Genomic DNA, 19,678 nt, shown 5'->3' on the forward strand with positions numbered 1-19,678 from the left:
ATGTTAAAACTACCAATCAAAATAATTAAAGATAATAAAATCAAAGCCAATCTAACGTCATAAGAAATTGTTTGAGCAACAGAACGCAGGGAACCTAACAAAGAATAATTTGAATTAGAAGACCAACCAGCAATTATAACAGTATAAACATCTAAAGTAGTACAACATAAAAAAAGATAAGAGGAAGAAGACATGTAAGTTAAGTAAGGAAAAATTACTCAAACACCCAAAGAAATTATTAAATTAAAAACAGGAGAAAAATAATAGAGTAAATAATTCGATATAATAGGAATAGGCTGTGGAATCCCTAGAAATCCTACTTTATTTGGACCTTTACGAAGCTGAATATAACCTAAAACCTTTCGCTCCAACAAAGTTAAAAAAGCAATTTCGACAGTCAACAATAAACTGAAAGAGCAAACATACATCAGGAGCATGTGTAAAAGATAAAAGAATTTTGAAAATCGGATGTGTAAAGCCCGCGAAATTAAAAAATTCCCGTTACTTTTTGACCACACCTCCTATTCTAAAATGTTAAAAGAAGAAAATTCCCACCGAGCGAGGTGGCGCAGTGGCTAGCACACTGGACTCGCATTCGGGAGGACGGCGGTTCAATCCCGCGTCTGGCCATCCTGATAAAGGTTTTCCGTGATTTCCCTAAATCGCTCCAGGCAAATGCTGGGATGGTTTCTTTGAAAGGGCACGGCCGACTGCCTTCCCCATCCTTCCCTAATCCGATGAGACCGATGACCTCGCTGTTTGGTCTCTTCCCCCAAACAACCCAACCAACCCCAGCCCAAGAAAATTCCCCCTGTTGGACCATGACTGCATTCTCGGCTGCCCGTTTGTTGTACACACCATTCAATCCCTCCACTAGAACGGCACTTGAAATGCAGTAAACATTATGGCAATAGGCGGACCACTTTTCATCCCGAGTCTTCTTGAGCTGACGGCCTCCGGTGGCAGAGTTCTAATACCACGACTGCCTGTGCCCCGCCAGGCCGTGACGGCGCCGCTGCCGCCGCCGCCGGCGACGTCGGTGTCGACGACGTTCTACGTGCCGTCGCCGCTGGTGGAGGAGCCGACGTCGCTGCCGCCCACGCTGGGCGGCTGCAGCCGGCGGTCGTCGGGCCGAGGCACCAGCACGGGCACCGACAGCGACAGCACCGGCACCGCCTCTTCCTGCTCGGCCTCCGGCGCCGCCGACCACGGCTACCACAGCATCGAGCGGCCCCCGGCCTCGCAGCCGCCCCACGGCCGCCGCTGGTCGCTCGCCGCCGACGCCTACGACGCCGCCGCGCGCGCCGCCTCGGACACCGACAGCGGCTTCGCAGGTCAGTCTCTACTACGATGGTCAAACATCGAAACATGGATACTCACAAGGGAACCTCTCCATCGCCCCCCCCCCCCCCTCAGATTTAGTTATAAGTTGGCACAGTGGATAGGCCTTGAAAAACTGAACACAGATCAATCGAGAAAACAGGAAGAAGTTGTATGGAACTATGAAAAAAATAAGCAAAATATGCAAACTGAGTAGTCCATGCGCAAGATAGGCAACAACAAGGATAGTGTGACCTCAGGAGCGCCGTGGTCCCGTGGTTAGCATGAGCAACTGCGGAACGAGAGGTCCTTGGTTCAAGCCTTCCCTCGAGTTTAATTTTTTATTTTCGGACAATTATTATCTGTTTGTCCGATGCGAGGTAACTGCGCCGTAGTATGGGGACGCTACACCGAAACAAACATCGAAACACACGACGTCAGTCGACTACAGCGCAAAAACGTTAAAAACATATGTTTTGACAGAGCACAGGGAAAACTGTGCGACTGTGAAACTGTTCCATTCATTTGTTGCAGTTTATGTGACAAACTCTTATGTTTTCATCACTATTTTGGGAGTGATTACCACATCCATAAGAAAACCGAAATCGGGCAAGGTAGAAGAATCTTTTTACCCATTCGCCAAGTGTACAAGGTAGGTGGGTAGACAACATATTCCTCTCATGTGACGCACATGCCGTCACCAATGTCGTATAGAATATATCAGACGTGTTTTCCTGTGGAGGAATCGGTTGACCTATGACCTTGCGATCAAATGTTTTCGGTTCCCATTGGAGAGGCACGTCCTTTCGTCTGCTAATCGCACAGTTTTGCGGTGCGGCCGCAAAACACAGACACTAAACTTATTACAGTGAACAGAGACGTCAATGAACGAACGGACAGATCATAACTATGCGAAAATAAAATTTTCACTCGAAGAAAGACTTGAACCAAGCATCTCTCATTCCGCAGTTGCTCACGCTAACCACGGAACCAAGGCATTTCTGGGCTCACATTCTCCTTAACGTTGCCTGTCTTGCGCATTGACTACTCAGTTTGTATATTTTGCTTATTTTTTTCATAGTGCCACACAACTTCTTCCTGTTTTCTCGATTGATCTGTGTTCAGTTTTTCAAGGCCTATCCACTGTGCCAACTTATAACTAAATCTGAGGGGGGTGCGATGGGGAGGTTCCCTTGTCAGCAAAAGTCCATGCCAAATCATCGATACGAAATGAAGAACCCAAAATTAGCGTAAAAAGAAACAAACAAATTCACCATCTGATCTACAAGATCTATACACCGATTAGAGGACATTAATGTGGGGTGTGTTCACCCTTCGCCTTTGTGACGTCTTGAACACTGTTGGAAGAATTTTTAATGAGTTGTCTGGATTTCTATGTGGGAACGGCAGCCCATTTTTCTTCAAGAGCTAAAACCACAGAAGTTAATGACGTTGGATACAGGAGTCTAGAGCGAAGTAGACGTTCCAGCTCTTCCCAAACGTGTTTCATTGGGCTCTGGCCGGTACTCTAGGCGATCCAGTCATTTCATGAATATTATTGTCCACAAACCAGCTTCACATGTCCTGCCTTATGACAAGGTGCATTGCGATACTGATATGTCATCGTCTCCGAACTGTTACTCTACTGTGCGCGGTACTCAGTGCCGCAAAATGCTTCCATATCCTTTCGCAGTTAACGTATTCTTAAGTGCAATAAGAGAGCCACACCCCAACCACGAAACACAGCTCCACCACCTGATCCAAACTTCGCTGTTGACACTACACACGATGGCTGGTAAAAGTTCCTCAGGCATTCGCCTAACCCAAACCTTTCCATCGGATTGCCACAGGATGCAGCCTGATTCGTAACTCCAAATCATTCGTTTCAGTTACCCACTCCCATCTCTGTACATATTTGAAGCGTACTGTATGTGTTTTTGGTTGGGTCTTTTGATAATCGGTCCGCACCCTCTAGAAGTTGGTACAAATCTCCTCGTCGCAACCATCTGCATCGATGGCCAGAGTTCCCTCGAAGTTGCTGACGCCCCCACAGTGTAACGTGGACGTGACGCGGCCGGTGACGCAGAGGCTCCGTTGTTTTGCAGAGCACCCGCCCCCGCCGCGCGCGTTCGCCATCGGCGGCGTGGTGTCGCGCCAGGCCGCGGAGACGCCGCTGCCGCCGCCGGACTCTGGCCCGGCGTCGCTGCCGCCCGACGACGACCTCCAGCGGCGCCGCCGCGCACTAGTCGCCGAGCTGCAGCAGCAGATCCGCAGGGGCGCGCCGCACCGCGACGGCAGGCACCTCGTGAGTACCGCGGCTCTAAACTTCCAAGGCGTTGCGCGCTTCGTCTACAACTTATAGGCTCGGTCCACTAGACTATCGCTCGTTACTCATACGTGGGCGTAATCAGGGTAACAGTAAGGGTAACAGTATAGTACGGGAACTTTAGATAAAATAAAAAGAAAAAAAAGCGGACAAGTGCGAATAGGACGCGCGCTCTGAGACTTCCGCACAGACTAAATATGTGTTTATAAAGCTCATCTCTAGGTTCTGATGAGTGAATTTGAGAGTGTCAAAAAATGTGACCAAAATAGCCGTATCTTTCGATTGATTTGACTTGGAATCTTAAATTTTTACACCATCAAAGGACCGTAGAGCCTAGTATTTGACATAAATTTAAACTTGAGACTCTGTCCGTTTCTAAGTAAGAATCGTTCAAATGGCTCTGAGCACTAAGGGACTTAAATGCTGAGGTCATAAGTCCCCTAGAACTTGGAACTGCTTAAACCTAACCAACCTAAGGACATTTCACACATCCATGCCCGAGGCAGAATTCGAACCTGTGAGCGTAGCGGTCGCGCGGTTCCAGACTATAGCGCCTAGAACCTCCCGGACATATTTACTGTAATTGGGTCAGTCATTATTTCGTTATTGCTATAGTTACAACCCAACTACAAAAAGGAAGTACCGTCACTGGAACCATATTCTAAGAGTACACACATTGAAGTCTGTCTGTGTTTGCTGCATATGGTGTGAAACTGACATACGCTAGCTGTTGTACCAGTGCGCACTGACCATGGATATATCATGAAATGAAGTGAGTCCCACAGGGTTCAATTTTGGGTCCACAGCTGTTCTTTATTGTGTGAATGAGCTTCAGCGTAACATTCGTCAAGTAATATTGGTACTTTCGCAAACGATACTAGTGGTTTAGAGAGAAAGCCGCAGAAGAAATTGTTAATGTTGTTTTTGAAAGACCAACTTACTAGTTCACTGAAAATGAACTCTCCCTAACTTTGCGAAATCACACTACAATCAGTTCTGTGCAACAAATGGAGTTACACCGACGACTTAGACAGCACAGGAACAGGTGTCAGTAAACAGAGTAGAATATTCCAAATTTATGTGCACCCATATTGATGAGAACTTGAACTGGAAGAACAATTAAATAAAGCTACTTTCTCTCTTCCTGACCTGGAAACAAACGACTTAGTCTTAAAATTATACATACAGATAATATATATAAAATGGTCGGAAACAGTCAGAAAAGGATGTGTGTTGCAAGGAAGGTCGTGCTGAGAAATAATTGTGGAAACAAAAATTTGGTATGTTGCGCCGTTTTCGATTTAATTAGCATTGAAGTTACAAGCACACCGTTGTGCGTGCAAATTCTAGTGGCCCGTCGGAGACGGTGTCGCCAAATATGTTCTTAGTTTTGTTTCCCGAAACCGAACTGGGGAGCGATGCAAAAATTGGACAAGTGCCAGCAGTAAGGATCGAACCCGGGCCAGAAACTAACCTGTTGCGGGAGCTACCATCTACGCTATGAGAACGTTTTTGACACTAACGGTTTCTGGCGGTCGCTTGAATTTGAGCGCGCAACGGCCTGATTGGCTGTTCTAGGCAGGTTCTAGTTGAGCTGGTTTGCCGTTTTCTTCTTCTGACCTGTTAGTAAGTGTCAGATGTGTATCTGTATTGCATGGACTACTGTGATGATTGCTTTATGAAGTTTTTTTTGTTTGGATGAAGAGGAGGGACAGGTTGAAACCCGGGACTGTCACATAGCTACTCCCCTCGAATAGCACAGGTCACCATTATCAGTGTTGGATGGCCTAACTTCGTGAGATAATGCGCAGAGGTTTGGAATTTAAAGTAGGACACTGGCGCGCAGAATGATGATCAGCAACTTCATGCTTCGCACCCCTTCTCCTCTTGCCGTCTAAATACCGAGAGCAAAAATTTTCCCACCACCATGGTTCGAACTAGCTTACCATAGAGTCGACCGCCACTGTACAAACGTGTATCAGTGATCACAGATACGCAAGCGGATAATCTCTTGACATATTCTGCATATTTCCACTTCAAAATGGAATTCTTTTCTGAAGTATCTCACCACTTAGAAAGGAAGTATTGATCCAGAAAAGTGAGCATTAAGAAAAATCTATGGTGTTTGATCGTAGTCATCTTCTAGATTGCTCTTCAAGGAGTTACATATTTAACTGCGTCTTGCAAAACGTAGTTTCGCTGATGAAATTCGTTATAAATAATGTATTACGATTTGAAAAGAATGCCTTCGTCCACATATACGACATTAGAAGGAAAAAATATCTTTATTGCTCATTTTTAAAGCTATTAGTGGGTCTGAAAGGAGCTCTGAATGCACTAATGAAAGTTTTCCATCGTTTTCTCAATACCGATAATATAAACTATGTTATGGGTACTAAAGCAAGTGTGAAATTAATCTAAAATAAAATCTTCTGAAATCGTCCTGTTCCATAGACGAGTAGTTACTCCAAAACTGGAAGCTTATTTTAAAAATCCTGTGATTTTAAGTGTAGCTGCATGATTAGGACTGAAAAATATGTTCTTTTGTGTTGAATTTAGGTCATTGTACTATTTAGGAACTTGCAAGTGGCCAGCATGTGGTCATCCACTGAAACTAATCACGTATACATATTCTGTAAACTTGTTCACATCATCTCGTTAAAAAAAGTCGTCCAGTTGACCTGTTGATCCTGTAACTAACCGATATAACCATCAGCCGTTTGCTGTTGCATCTTCAATTTTCTCATGGTATTCAAATAAGAAACCGTTTTTGTGAGGATCAAACAATGATTGCATATGCTATGATGTGCACATGGTGTTGCGCCGTTGTCCACGCGGTAGCAGCTGAGCTGTATGTCTGTAATGTGATGAGATCTAACGTTACATTTTGTCAGCTTGTGAACTTTCAGGCTTGGGTACTCCGCATTGCGACGGTTTATTTGGAAACTCCCACTGCAGGACAGAAACAGATAAAAAGCATTTTACGTAATAGGAATGCGCCCATACACTCCTGATGTGTGTTCGACGGAGGATTTTCCTCCTTGTGTAACAACAGACGAAACTACAGTTCATATCATCGAGCTCACTAACACGACTGGAGACAGTGGGGCAGCGACGGAAACCCGGCCAGTGACTCGTACGGGAGTGCTGGAATTCAGTGCCACAGATGTGCAAAAGCACGCCCATATCTGACGTGCACTCGCCGAGAAGTGTTGTCGCTTGGCAGGAGGAAGTGGACACAAAATTGCGAAGTCATCTCCTCACCACCGGTGAGAACGTTGTCGAGTAGAAACAGAGCAATAAGGAGAAGAAAAACAGAAAGGAAGAGAGAAAATTGAAAGAGGATCTTCTAGAACCGGAAAAATGTCGTTCTGCGAAAAGGAAATCGCTCATAGATTCTTAGGAAACCGTTTAAAAAATTACGCAGGGTGCTTTTTTTATACCTTTTAACCAATGACCTAGTGCACGTTTAAAAGTTTTCACACTAAGCGTAATGGGGAAACATAAAAAACACAACAAACTACTATAACGCAAAATATAGAAAGCCACAAAAATCACGGCATGTATTAAATAAAATAATGAAAAGACACTTACGATGCTTTAACTTCAGCAAAGCATGTCTGGGTAGAAAAGAAGAAAAAGACATTGAAGAATGAATCTCATTCTGGAAACATCCCCCGGGCTGTGACTAAGCCATGTCTCCGCAATATCTTTTCTTTCAGGATTGCTAGTTCTGCAAGGTTCGCAGGAGAGCTTCTGTAAAGTCTGGAAGATAGGAGACGAGGCACTGGCAGAAGTAAAGCTGTGAGGACGGGGCGTGAGTCGTGCTTGGGTAGCTCAGATGGTAGAGCACTTGCCCGCGAAAGGCAAAGGTCCTGAGTTCGAGCCTCGGTCCGGCACACAGTTTTAATCTGCCAGGAAGTTTTAGAAAAAGACATTGTTTTCACCTAAGGCGGCACATATGCGAAAACAAATTTATAACATAAATACCTACGTTTGTGTATTTAAGTTGGTGTTATGGCAGCTATGTTTGACACATCAGAAAGTAAGCTCGTAGTGTATATACAATGCCGGAAAAAAATAAGTACATCACTTAGAGATTTTCCAGTTCGCTCAAGATTTATTGTTGCAACTGCCCTTACGGAGTACATGAAATGTTTACATTTACGGATCAATAGCACAAGCGGTTCCGAGGTAGCAGTTATCGACCTACGCTGAAACGACCGCAGTAGTACGTGGTGTAGCCTCTACGGCTTATTCTTCCTTGTTTACGTTGTGTACTGAGTGTTTAAGATGCCTCCGATAATCGTGAGTCCCGCCGACTGTGAAGTACGGGCTGTTATAAGATTTCTTCGTGCTAAAGACATAAAAGCGATCGATATTCATCGTGAGATCTGTGCAGTTTACGGAGAAAACATTTTGAGTGATGGAATGGTAAGAAAGTGGGTGAGAGCAATTAAAGATGGCCGCACAAATGTGCATGATGAACAACGAAGTGGGCGTCCTCCGGTCGTTAGTAAAAGTTTGGTGCAGGAAGTGGACAATAAGGTGAGAGAAAACAGACGCTTTACGATTTCCTCCTTGCGGGATGACTTTCTTAATGTTTCTCCTAGTGTTTAGTATGGCATAGTGACCGAGCACTTGAATTACCGAGAATTGTGCGCACGTTGGGTACCGAAAATGTTGACGGATGTGCACAAAACCAAACGTTTAGACAGTGCATTGACTTTCCTTGAGTGGTACCACAACGACGGTGATGATTTCTTAAGCCAAATTGTTACGGGCGATGAAACATGTGTGGCCTACGTCACACCAGAATCAAAGCAACAGTCTTTGGAAGTTGAGCAAGGGCATCGTTTTGCTTCAAGACAATGCCCGTCCGCATGTGGCGAATCAGACCAAAGATATCATCACATCTTTTCGATGGAAAACTCTAGATCATCCTCCGTACAGTCCCGATCTTGCGCCCAGCGACTACCATCTGTTCCTGCAGTTGAAGAAACACCTGTGCGGTCAGCGTCTTCAAGACGATGACGAAGTCAAAACAGTGGTGATGCAGTGGTTAACAAGTCAAATGGTTCAAATGGCTCTGAGCACTATGGGACTCAACTGCTGAGGTCATTAGTCCCCTAGAACTTAGAACTAATTAAACCTAACTAACCTAAGGACATCACAAACATCCAGGCCCGAGGCAGGATTCGAACCTGCGACCGTAGCGGTCTTGCGGTTCCAGACTGCAGCGTCTTTAACCGCACGGCCACTTCGGCCGGCGGTTAACAAGTCAGGCGGCAGACTTCTATGAGGAGGATATTCAAAAACTGATACAACGTTATGACAAGTGCCTCAGTATTGACTGAAATTATGTAGAAAAGTCGATTAAGGTACAGGCTTTCATGCAAAAATAAAATTATTGAGATATCTTAGCACATCTTTTTTTAATTTCAAAACGGTACTTAAAAAAACACGCCTCGTAAAATCGACGTCGTCTTCCCAAGTGTGCATATTTTTTCCGGCAGTGTAAATATGTCCTTTATGTCATTTCTCTACTGTAATAGCAAGCTTTCCCCATTTCGATAAAAGTAATCCTTCTCTTAAGTAAAACAGTTCCAAGCTTTGTACTCTGCCTTTTTTCTTCATGGAGGATGCTCCCCGACAAAGACGTCCATACTGACCGTTTTCCTTTTTCCCTCTTGATCGTTCTCACTCCCCCAGCTTAGCTCCAACAGATACCGGCTGCTTGTCAGTTTGACAAGACGGGCTGCCATGCTTGGTCCACTTAGCTTATCTAGGCGAACGCAGTAATGCAGGGGTGAAGCTGTGACAGGCGTAATTACAGTCGCTCCGGAGGACGGAGCGAGCCACAGGCCGACCCATTACGTCTACCCCGGGACCTCTCCTCGGTAACGCCGTTACATAACCAGGCGGGCGCCCCAGCCGGCGCGACCCGACCCTTTGTAGGAACACCCACGCCGACAGCCGCCTGTGGCTCGCACCGCCCCCACCCCCACCCTTCCGCCTCTAGTGCTGTCTTACTCGCCCCCGCAGCTAAACAAAGGGGGAGAAGCCCAGTACCGCTGTTGTACCTCGTTCTGAACGAGAAATAGTGAATAATTTGTTCATTCTGGTAACGGGAGCCGCGGAGAGGAGGCTTCTTTTCGATCTAAATGTAAATTGCAGTCATTCACGGACACCCCTCACGCTGATATGCAAACGCCTGCTTAAAGAGCTGTAATGCATAACAGCCTCAAAGGGGACGAGGTAAAGCGATATTCATTTCTTCACGAATAAAGAGCGTACTCTTTCGAAAATAGCATTTTTGAATGTGAGAAAAATACATTCATCACGGTCGTTGTCTGGGAAAGAATGATTTCACCTGCTCAATAAAATCTATGCATTTCGTATCAGATTCCCTGTGGTCTGGAACATTAAATCCTTATCTTCCTTCGTGTTACACGCTTATATTTGCGGAAGAAGGACCCGTTTTTGTTAGCAGTGGAAATTCTGCTACCTCCGCCATCAGCATGCTTTCAACGAGATGCTGATGAGCCAAAACATTATAACTACTCCCTATTGCGAGATTGAATGTCGCCCGCTCACGTGAAGTGGTAAGGAAAGAATGTAAGCGGAGTGGGACGATACGGACCGCATATCGGGAAATCCACTGACATTCGCGACTCCGACAAAGAGCAGATTTACGGATTTCCAGCATACTGGGATGCAGAAGATTAGCAACTTGTGATACGATTTCAATGTTACAGTCACCCAAAGTTGCAAAATAGCTCCTGTTTCTTACTAAATGATGACTAATTATGGGTTTTTAGTCACAACCCATTCTTAATTCAACCATCCAGTCAGACGAAATATTACTCCATATATCAAAAAATCAGGACAACCGTTATCGAAAGGAATGTAAAGCAAGTGATTATGAAACCGGATACTAACAGAAACTTCACTTGCTTTATACTTTTTCGGGTAACGATTGTCACGATTTTTTGCTATGTGGAGTAATACGAGGGCTGTTCAGAAAGTAAGTTCCGATTGATCGCGAAAAGGAAACCACAGTGAAACTCAGAAATATTTTATTTGTAATAGTTAGCTACACCTTCCAGCTATTTCTCTACGTAGTCACTGTTCTGACTTAGACATTTGTCGTAGCGTTGTACCAACTTTCCAATACCCTCATCATAGAAGGCATCCGCCAGTGCTATCCGCCAATTCTCTACGCTGGCCTACAGCTCGTTGTCTGTGCCAGAATGTTGTCTTCATAGCCAGCGGTTCATGTGAGCAGAGATGAAACTCAGAGGGAGACAATTACGGGCTGTATTGTGGGTAATGAAACATTTCCAGTTGAAAACGATGCGGTAGCACCTTCATTGCCCGTGCAGAATGCGGCTGAGAATTGTCTTGAAGAAGAAACCGCACAACAGTTATGTATTGTTGGCTGCATAGCTTCAGGCGAAATTTCTCATCCGGCACTCGTACTTGGCGGGAGACACTATTTTCTAGACATCTTTAAGGGCTCACTGTGAGCTCAGAAATGAGAAGAGCGACGTGTTGCTATCAAGAGTCATACTAGAGACACTACCCAACACATCTGTGCAAAGCTTTATCGGATTTTCGTAGTCGTTTCCATTTCGCGACCGATCGGAACTTACTTTCTGTACACCCCTCGTATTTATTCTGATTGGATGCATGATTCAAGAATGGTTTGTGAATAAAACCCCGAATCTAGTCATCGCCAAGTAATAAACAAGAATATTTTGCAACGTTGGCTGTCTGTCATAATGAAATTGGAAAAGACAGATTGGTGTTGTCTGGCACCTGGGAACGAGCATTTCAGAAACGCCGAAGCTAATCGGCGACGTGGCGCTGGAAGTTCGTGCATCACTGAACGTGGAGGTCGGAGGGTTGTTCGCTCTGTAAAGCAGGGTAGGCGGAAACCTGTGGCGGATCTGACAATCAAGTAAAGTGCCGCTGCACATGCAAATGTTTCGGAGCACACTATTCAGCGCAAATTGTTGAACAAGAAAGGGGAAAAAATTGGAAATTTGTGGTACGCTTACACACTACTTAATGTAACTTACGCTAAGGACAATTCACACACTCATGCCCGAGGAAGGACTCGAACCTTCAACGGGGGGAGCCGCGCGAACCGTGGCAAGACGCCCGAGACCATGCGGCACAAGAAAGGGGTTCCGCAACAGACGGCCGTACGTGTCCCCATGGACATCGTTGGATAGATTGCAGGTGGCATGGGATCAGCTAGATTAGACCGTGAATATATGCAAATGTGTCGCCTGGTAGGATCAATCACGATTCACCAGGTCAGTGGTTGGGTCTGGACGCGCCATCATCCAGGTGAATGGCTACCCGTGTGCCGCAGTATAGGCGCCGTAGCCTGTGCCTCACACTTCCGAGAAAGCAGAAGTCACGCACGGAGGTAAAAATCGCTTAAATGTTGTTCGTTATCGAAACTGAAATTGTCTTTGTATTGACGTGTTTAGTAAAGGCCCTAACCGAAAGAATGAAGGACACTTATCACAAGGAAAGGAACCAGTACGAAATAGAGTGAAGTAGAAAACAGTAATAACAGCAGGCAAGAGTGCCTATCCTCTATTACAGATTCGGCCAAGTTTCCAGGTAAAACACTGTTTTCCGCAGATGATATTGATGGTCTTTGCCTCTAATGACATCGTCTAAGGGAACTTAAATACTAATCTTTTCTTATTCTTTTCATTCGTTCACGTCATTCCAGGATCTGACCCGAAAGGCTCTTCGTGTAACCGTATTCAAGCACATAACATTTACATTCCATTTCGATCCCGGAATAAGCTGTTACCATGGAGGTAGACATTTTATGTTGGAGGTACGCGTTGCTAAGCAGCCCTGAGAGAGCACTTGCTACTCACGCAACAGCGTGATGACGTAATCCTCCATTTTAGCGGGGTTGGCTCACATTGTGGTTCGCACTTCTACCATAAGCCCCCCCTGGCAAACTTGGCAAAACTCGCCCGCTCGGGTGGAAACGGCACCTTTTTTTCCCTCCCTCGCCGGTTGGGAGACCACATTAGGGAGCTTAACTCGTAGCGGGGCGCAGAGCCCTTGCCGTAAAGATTATGGCACCGCGCCAGCAACTGTTACTGTCCTCGTGGAGGGCGGTATAAATATGTTTCACTTTCCTTGTTTTACGGCGCATCCTGTCTCCCGCAAATTCGCTCAGTTTTTGTTCCTTTGCCAAGTCTCTCAAGCGAAAGAGGTTATCCAAGTGTTTTACTTTGTGTATCGACCATCTCACTTCGTTGTTTTATACTTCACCGCTGTTTTTCTTTATCTCCATGTTATGTTGATTGGTAGATTTGGCATGCATAGCGAGGTCCTCACGTTGCCTCGGTACAGGTGTCTCCGTAGCGTAGAGACTTCTACTGAACTTCGCTATAGCGAAGGCCCCCATCTGACGCATAAATTACGTTGACGTGATATACACTACTGGCCATTAAAATTGCTACACCAAGAAGAAACGCAGATGATAAACAGGTATTCATTGGACAAATATATTATACTAGAACTGACATGTGATTACATTTTCACGCAATTTGGGTGCATAGATCCTGAGAAATCAGTACCCAGAACAACCACCTCTGGCCGTAATAACGGCCTTGATACGCCTGGGCATTGAGTCTGACAGAGCTTGGATGGCGTGTACAGGTACAGCTGCCGATGCAGCTTCAACACGATACCACATTTCATCAAGAGTAGCGACTGGTGTATTGTGACGAGCCAGTTGCTCGGCCACCATTGACCATACGTTTTCAATTGGTGAGAGATCTGGAGAATGTGCTGGCCAGGGCAGCAGTCGAACATTTCCTGTATTCAGAAAGACCCGTACAGGAACTGCAACGTGCGGTCGCGCATTATCCTGCTGAAATGTAAGGTTTCACAGGGATCGAATGAAGGGTAGAGCCACGGGTCGTAGCACATCTGAAATGTGACGTCCACTGTTCAAAGTGCCGTCAATGCGAACAAGAGGTGACCGAGACGTGTAACCAACGGCACCCCATACCATCATGCCGGGTGATATGCCAGTATGGCGATTACGAATTCACGCTTCCAATGTCTGTTCACCGCGATGTCGCCAAACACGGATGCGACCATGATGATACTGTAAACAGAACCTGGATTCATCCGGAAAAATGATGTTTTGCCATTCGTGCACCCAGGTTCGTCGTTGAGTACACCATCGCAGGTGCTCCTGTCTCTGATACAGTGTCAAGGGTAACGGCAGCCATGGTCTCCGAGCTGATAGTCCATGCTGCTGCAAACGTCGTCGGACTGTTCGTGCGAATGGTTGTTGTCTTGCAAACGTCCCCATCTGTTGACTCAGGGGTCGAGACGTGGCTGCACGATCCGTTACAGGCGTGCGGATAGGATACCTGCCATCTCGACTGCTAGTGATACGAGGCTGTTGGGATCCAGCACGGCGTTCCGTATTACCCTCCTGAACCCACCGATTCCATATTCTGCTAACAGTAATTGGATCTCGACCAACGCGAGCAGCAATGTCGCGATACGATAAACCGCAATCGCGATAGGCTACAATCCGACCTTTATCAAAGTCGGAAACGTGATGGTACGCATTTCTGCTCCTTACAAGAGGCATCACAACAACGTTTCACCAGGCAACGCCGGTCAAATTCTGTTTGTGCATAAGAAATCGGTTGGAAACTTTCCACATGTCAGCACGTTGTAGGTGTCGCCAGCGGCGCCAAACTTGTGTGAATGCTCTGAAAAGCTAATCATTTGCATATCACAGCATCTTGTTCCTGTCGGTTAAATTTTGCGTCTGTAGCACGTCATCTTCGTGGTGTAGCAATTTTAATGGCCAGTAGTGTAATATAATCATTTTGCGTAATAAATTTAAGAGAAAATAAGGAATTAAAAAAATGTTGTTAGGAAGTTAAGCAGTTAAAAATCAGTATAACTTTTGTTATTGGTAAACAGGTAAACACGATAATATGAGAGCTTGCTGAAAAGTAATGTGTTCGAATTTTTTATTCTGTCCTCACAATCGGTTTAGGTATTACACGTCGTGGATATAACTCGGTCGTCTCTCGTGCTTCACTGACGCAAGTTGCAATCCTCAGCCATTAGAAGGCGCCGGCGGCGGGTAACGTAACTATGTCGGTGTACTGGGAGAGCCTCAGAAACTGAAAGCATCTTCTTTTCAGCACGACAGTGCCAGGCCACAGACGAGCGCTGCGACATGTGCAACAGTCCGACGCCTTGGGTTCATTGTCATCGATTATCCTCCATACTGTCCCAACTTGACCTCATCCGATTTTCGTACGTTTCCAAAACTAGAGCAAGTTCTTATTGCATCGATCCCATAACCCATCTGTTCCTCGGAAATATTGGACATTTTTGATAATTGCTTGCATATTTGGCAGGAAATATCTCATCAAATTGATTGACTGTGTGGAATATTGCAATTTGTGGGACACACACTCTAGGTATCAACAACCTGGTCTCTCGTTGGGAGAAATGTGTTCGTCACCAGGGTGACTTTTCTGAGAAATAAAGATGTAGAATGTTAATGACGTTTGTTTTATTTCGAACGCTTTAAGAGTTTTCACACAGTTGCTGGCCGTTGTGGCCGAGCGGTTCTAGGCGCTTCAGGCCGGAACCGAGCTGCTGCTACGGTCGCAAGTTCGAATCCTGCCTCTGGCATGGATGTGTGTGATGTCCTTAGGTTAGTTAAGTTTAGGTAGTTCTAAGTCTAGGGGACTGATACCTCAGATGTTAAGTCCCATAGTGCTTAGAGCCATTTGAACATTTTTTTTTAGCACAGTTCTTTGCGCCACATGACCTGCGTCGCTCATAGAGAGCGACGTGGACGGTCACTTCCCCTGCCTTTACTTTTCGCTTAAAGGACTGAGTAGCTAGAGAGGAGGTCAGTGAGCTCTGAGACCGTAGAGGTATCTCATATCCCCGTCCTCTCTACACCCAGGAGATTGCCTCCGCCCTCTTCCTCTCACAACGTTTCGGTAGTACCTGGGTTAAATACGCGAGCGGTCATGTCATAGCACGTCTTTCGTTTTGAGGACCAGATAGATAGAGTACCTGGCAAATCTGAACCCGATAATGAGTACTTCTGGCCGACTCTGAAACGGGATCCACATTCTGTGTACAGATACTTGTATAGCATCACTTCCGTGTGATGCCCTATGTGCATTCGTAAGGTGTTTCATTAGTGATTGTTTCCAGGTTAATTGTTAAAGCCAACAGTCACAGTCAGTGCTTAGCTCGACACTTGAAATGACAGGTGTTAAGACCAGCCGACATAGTAAAGACTGCTACCTAATGGGGGACTTTTAGAAGGGTAGATGATAACAAAACATTATGACTAGTACCCCCTGCCAAATTAAATGCCTTCTGGTGGCGTTCCGGTCAAGTTAAGCGGTAAGGTTGATTGGTTGATTTGGGGGAGGGGCCCAAACAGTGAGGTCATCGGTCTCGTCGGATTGGGGAAGGAAGTCAGCCGTGCCCTTTCAAAGGAACAATCCCGGCATTTGCCAGAAACAGTTTAGGGAAAGCACGGGAAACCTGAATCAGGATGGCCGGACGCGAGTTTGAACCGTTATCCGCCCGAATGCGAGTGCACTATGCTAACCACTGTGCCGCCTCGCTCGGTAAGCGGTAAGGAAAGTGGAACAGATACGAATGGGGAATCATTCAAGCGACGATACGAGCGCCAAATGGCGAAATCCACTGACATAAACGACAGTGTGAAAAGTGCAGATTATTACGACCCGGCGCGTGGGAACGAGGATTCCGGGAACGGCGAAGATGGTTGGCTGTTCGCGTGTTACTGCCGTGAGGATCCGTGGAGAGTGGTTGAGGGACGGTGAAACACGGTAGCCGAGAAGGAGCTGGACGTCCGCGCATCACAGAACATTGAGGTCGGAGGCTTGCCGTCTCTGTAAAGCAAGATAGGTGGCGATCTGTGGCAGGTCTGACGACAGAGTACAATGCTGGTGCAAGCTTTGGATTCCACGAAAACAATATTTTGACACCAAGGAGAAGCCGCCTAAAATAAGTTCAGATTTATTCAGTAGTCCGATCAGTGAAATTTAATTAATGCTTCTGCAGTCAAACTCGGCTCTGTTTGAAAGAAATATAAAAACACGTCGAAAAAGAATAAAGTCTCTGTAGTTGAAATAAGAAATACATTAATCGGCACCCTAAGATGTCTGAATGAATGGAAGACTACCAATTTTATTGGCATACAAACCAAGATTAAAGTGAACAAATTAAAGAATGAGAACCCTAACCAAGAAGTAATTACTTTGATTTCGAAATGTGAGGAAGAGACAATGGCTTTCTATACCAAGCATTTGATTACTTAGAGAAACGGGCTATTTCTTTTAGTAAATATCAAATATTTGATTGGGTGTCACTCTCTGAAACCCCAGATTGGGTGATAACTGAAAACACTATTACATGCCTGATTAATAATGGTGACAATTGTTTTCAGGAGTATATGTATCTGAAGAGCTTTTTAGAAACTAAGTGTGACTCGGAAGAATGGGAGTCTAAAACACTCCGTGGAACAAAGCTGGATTTACTTTCGTAAGGAAACCGAAAATCCTGAACGCAAATGCCAACTGCTAAAATTATTCGAGTATTTGTTTTCTACTCCCCCACACAACGCCACAGTGGAAAGAGTAATTTCGCTGATGCCGGCCCGTTAGCCTGATGAAAGAAATCGACTACTGTCAGGGACTGTGGACTCAGTTTAACTACAAGCTGACTTGCATGGAGCGTTATAAATACGTAAAAGGAAAAAAAAAATACTCGCAGAAGGAGGTTAAATATTCTGAAAAATACGATGTACCAGCTACTTTTGCGCAAGAAGTTTCGTGTAATTGTGTAATATAAACTTTTTGCTTCGTTTCTACACCCGCACACTTTAGTGTGTCCCGGCGAGGCACCAGCAATCCTAAGCGAGCTCCATTAGTGCATGCTCCAATGCACCTATTCCACGATATCCCGTTAAAATAAAGTATTGATTATGTCAAAAAGGCTTTGGGCTGTTGCGGTTTTCAGTATCGGCTCAAAGAAAAGCAATTCCTCTCAAATGTTAAACTCGTCAACGAAACGAACGTAAGCAATCAAATAAGCATCTTTAAGAACACCAGTCGCTTCGCCACTTGAAGTGCAGAATAGTTGTTGAATAATTTATCGATTAACTGCTTCTGCGCGCTGTGTCATTAGATATAGGGATACTTTACTACTGTTAAGTAAATGAGTCAAATATACTTTTGATACAATTTCAATCGCTGTTGGTGAAACCAGTTTCTGCTGCCGTGTGTGGTTTCTTGCATTTAGGAATCCTGTACGTAGTCTGGTAAGGGTCTAAAAGGATCTTGGAAGTCACATTCGTCGTTTTAGCAAAGTTCTTCTGGGTACACAATAAAACATTTAGTTCCTTACAAAAAACTATTTCGGTTTTCTTGTTAATTCAGCGTGTTTGGTTTCAAGATGTCTCCTTGACTTGTTGGGCTTCAAGCTAGCAACAGCTAAAATATTTAAACAAATTACACACTACGGTCGTTCTTCAGCCTTGATTGTAGTTTTCATGAAGCCTAGCAATAAATAGTTTTCCTTATACCTTCTCGTTTTCGTCTTTGGAGTATCTCCCACAGCTCCGCCAGTTGATGGACCACTGGGGTCTTCATATTTGGCACTACACGGAAGCGATTCATACTCCAGTCAAGTCTTCCTCGCGAAGTTTGAAAGTGTGTAAGAAGGTGTAGAGATACATTGCGCCCGATAGTCAAGGATACAGTCACAGTGCAGCCGCCCAGCTCGGCCGATCGTTTCAAACAGTGTGGAAAATATGACCGCCATTTCATTGTCGTCGACCGCGCCTGGCGTAATGACAGACTGGGGCGAAATTCAATGGAGCCCTCAGAATCTGACCATAAAGTCTCTGCCTATATCCGTCTTGAAGGACATAGCGTTTCCATTTCATTTCAAGATCACGAAATGAGCTATCACAGTAAAAGAAATTAAACACTCTTCCTCCAAATGTTCAAATGTGTGTGAAATCTTATGGGACTTAACTGCTAAGGTCATCACTCCCTAGGCTTAGACACTACTTAACCTAAATTATCCTAAGGACAAAAACACACACCCATGCCGAGGGAGGACTCGAACCTCCGCCGGGACCAGCCGCACAGTCCATGACTGCAGCGCATAGACCGCTCGGCTAATCACGCGCAGCCACCCTTCCTCCAACTTTCCATACTTTATAACAGATTATTGAAAGCGGTATTTGACAACACACCTATAGAAAGCAAAACTTCTCTTCAAACTGAATGTTTTGAACTAGTCTTATATGAAAAAAAATCTGTACCTATTGCATGAAATATTCACACTTGATACACCGCCACCGCGCTATCACCTACTTAGTTAGAAGCAAGAGTTTCGGCTGATGAAATCTGAGTGTTTCTAGAGCTTAGAAGCGCTGTAACGAGTGTGGGTGTTACCATATCTCCTCGCAGCAAAAGCTGCCGAGTCGGCATTTCACAGAACTCGCTGTCAACCGCCCACCGAGCGGATGCGCGAGCACGTATCTGCCCCGCTCGAAAGGCAGGAAGTGCTTAGAAGTTTTTTTTTTGTGCCCGCTTTGGCACTGCCTGCCGAGTACCATCTGCTCCGAAGCACAGCCCGAACTGTACAGCGTACACATGCCGATGACATCGATTCTGTACAGGACCCATTCCCTTTGTCTTGGGTCACAAGTCTTCTGATAGATACGAGGCGGTCCTCCGCGACTTTCTGTCATGCATGCATCAACGTCTTCATCTCAGGGAAGCAGTGTGTGACATCACCAAATTGCGTAGTTAATGTTGCCGACCGACACGAACAACAGTACAGTTCTAACAGTCGCTACAGCTTGGGATTTCTTAGCTGTCATTCTGTTCACCCGAAATTATGCCATACATACAGCTACGAAGTCAGCGTTCCAGT

The 19,678-nt window shown here is 45.4% G+C and overlaps 1 protein-coding gene across 1 annotated transcript in view; it reads left to right on the forward strand.

Annotated features, from left to right (window-relative positions):
- LOC124798969 (whirlin-like) overlaps nt 1-19,678 on the forward strand; it is a 569,605-nt gene that overhangs the window by 531,906 nt on the left and 18,021 nt on the right. The window contains exons 3-4 of the mRNA XM_047262505.1: nt 1,001-1,256; nt 3,426-3,625. Coding sequence (XP_047118461.1) covers nt 1,001-1,256; nt 3,426-3,625 — 456 coding nt within the window. The remainder of the gene's footprint in view (nt 1-1,000; nt 1,257-3,425; nt 3,626-19,678) is intronic.

The sequence above is a fragment of the Schistocerca piceifrons genome, chromosome 5 (assembly GCF_021461385.2).
Source record: "Schistocerca piceifrons isolate TAMUIC-IGC-003096 chromosome 5, iqSchPice1.1, whole genome shotgun sequence".
NCBI lineage: Eukaryota > Metazoa > Arthropoda > Insecta > Orthoptera > Acrididae > Schistocerca > Schistocerca piceifrons.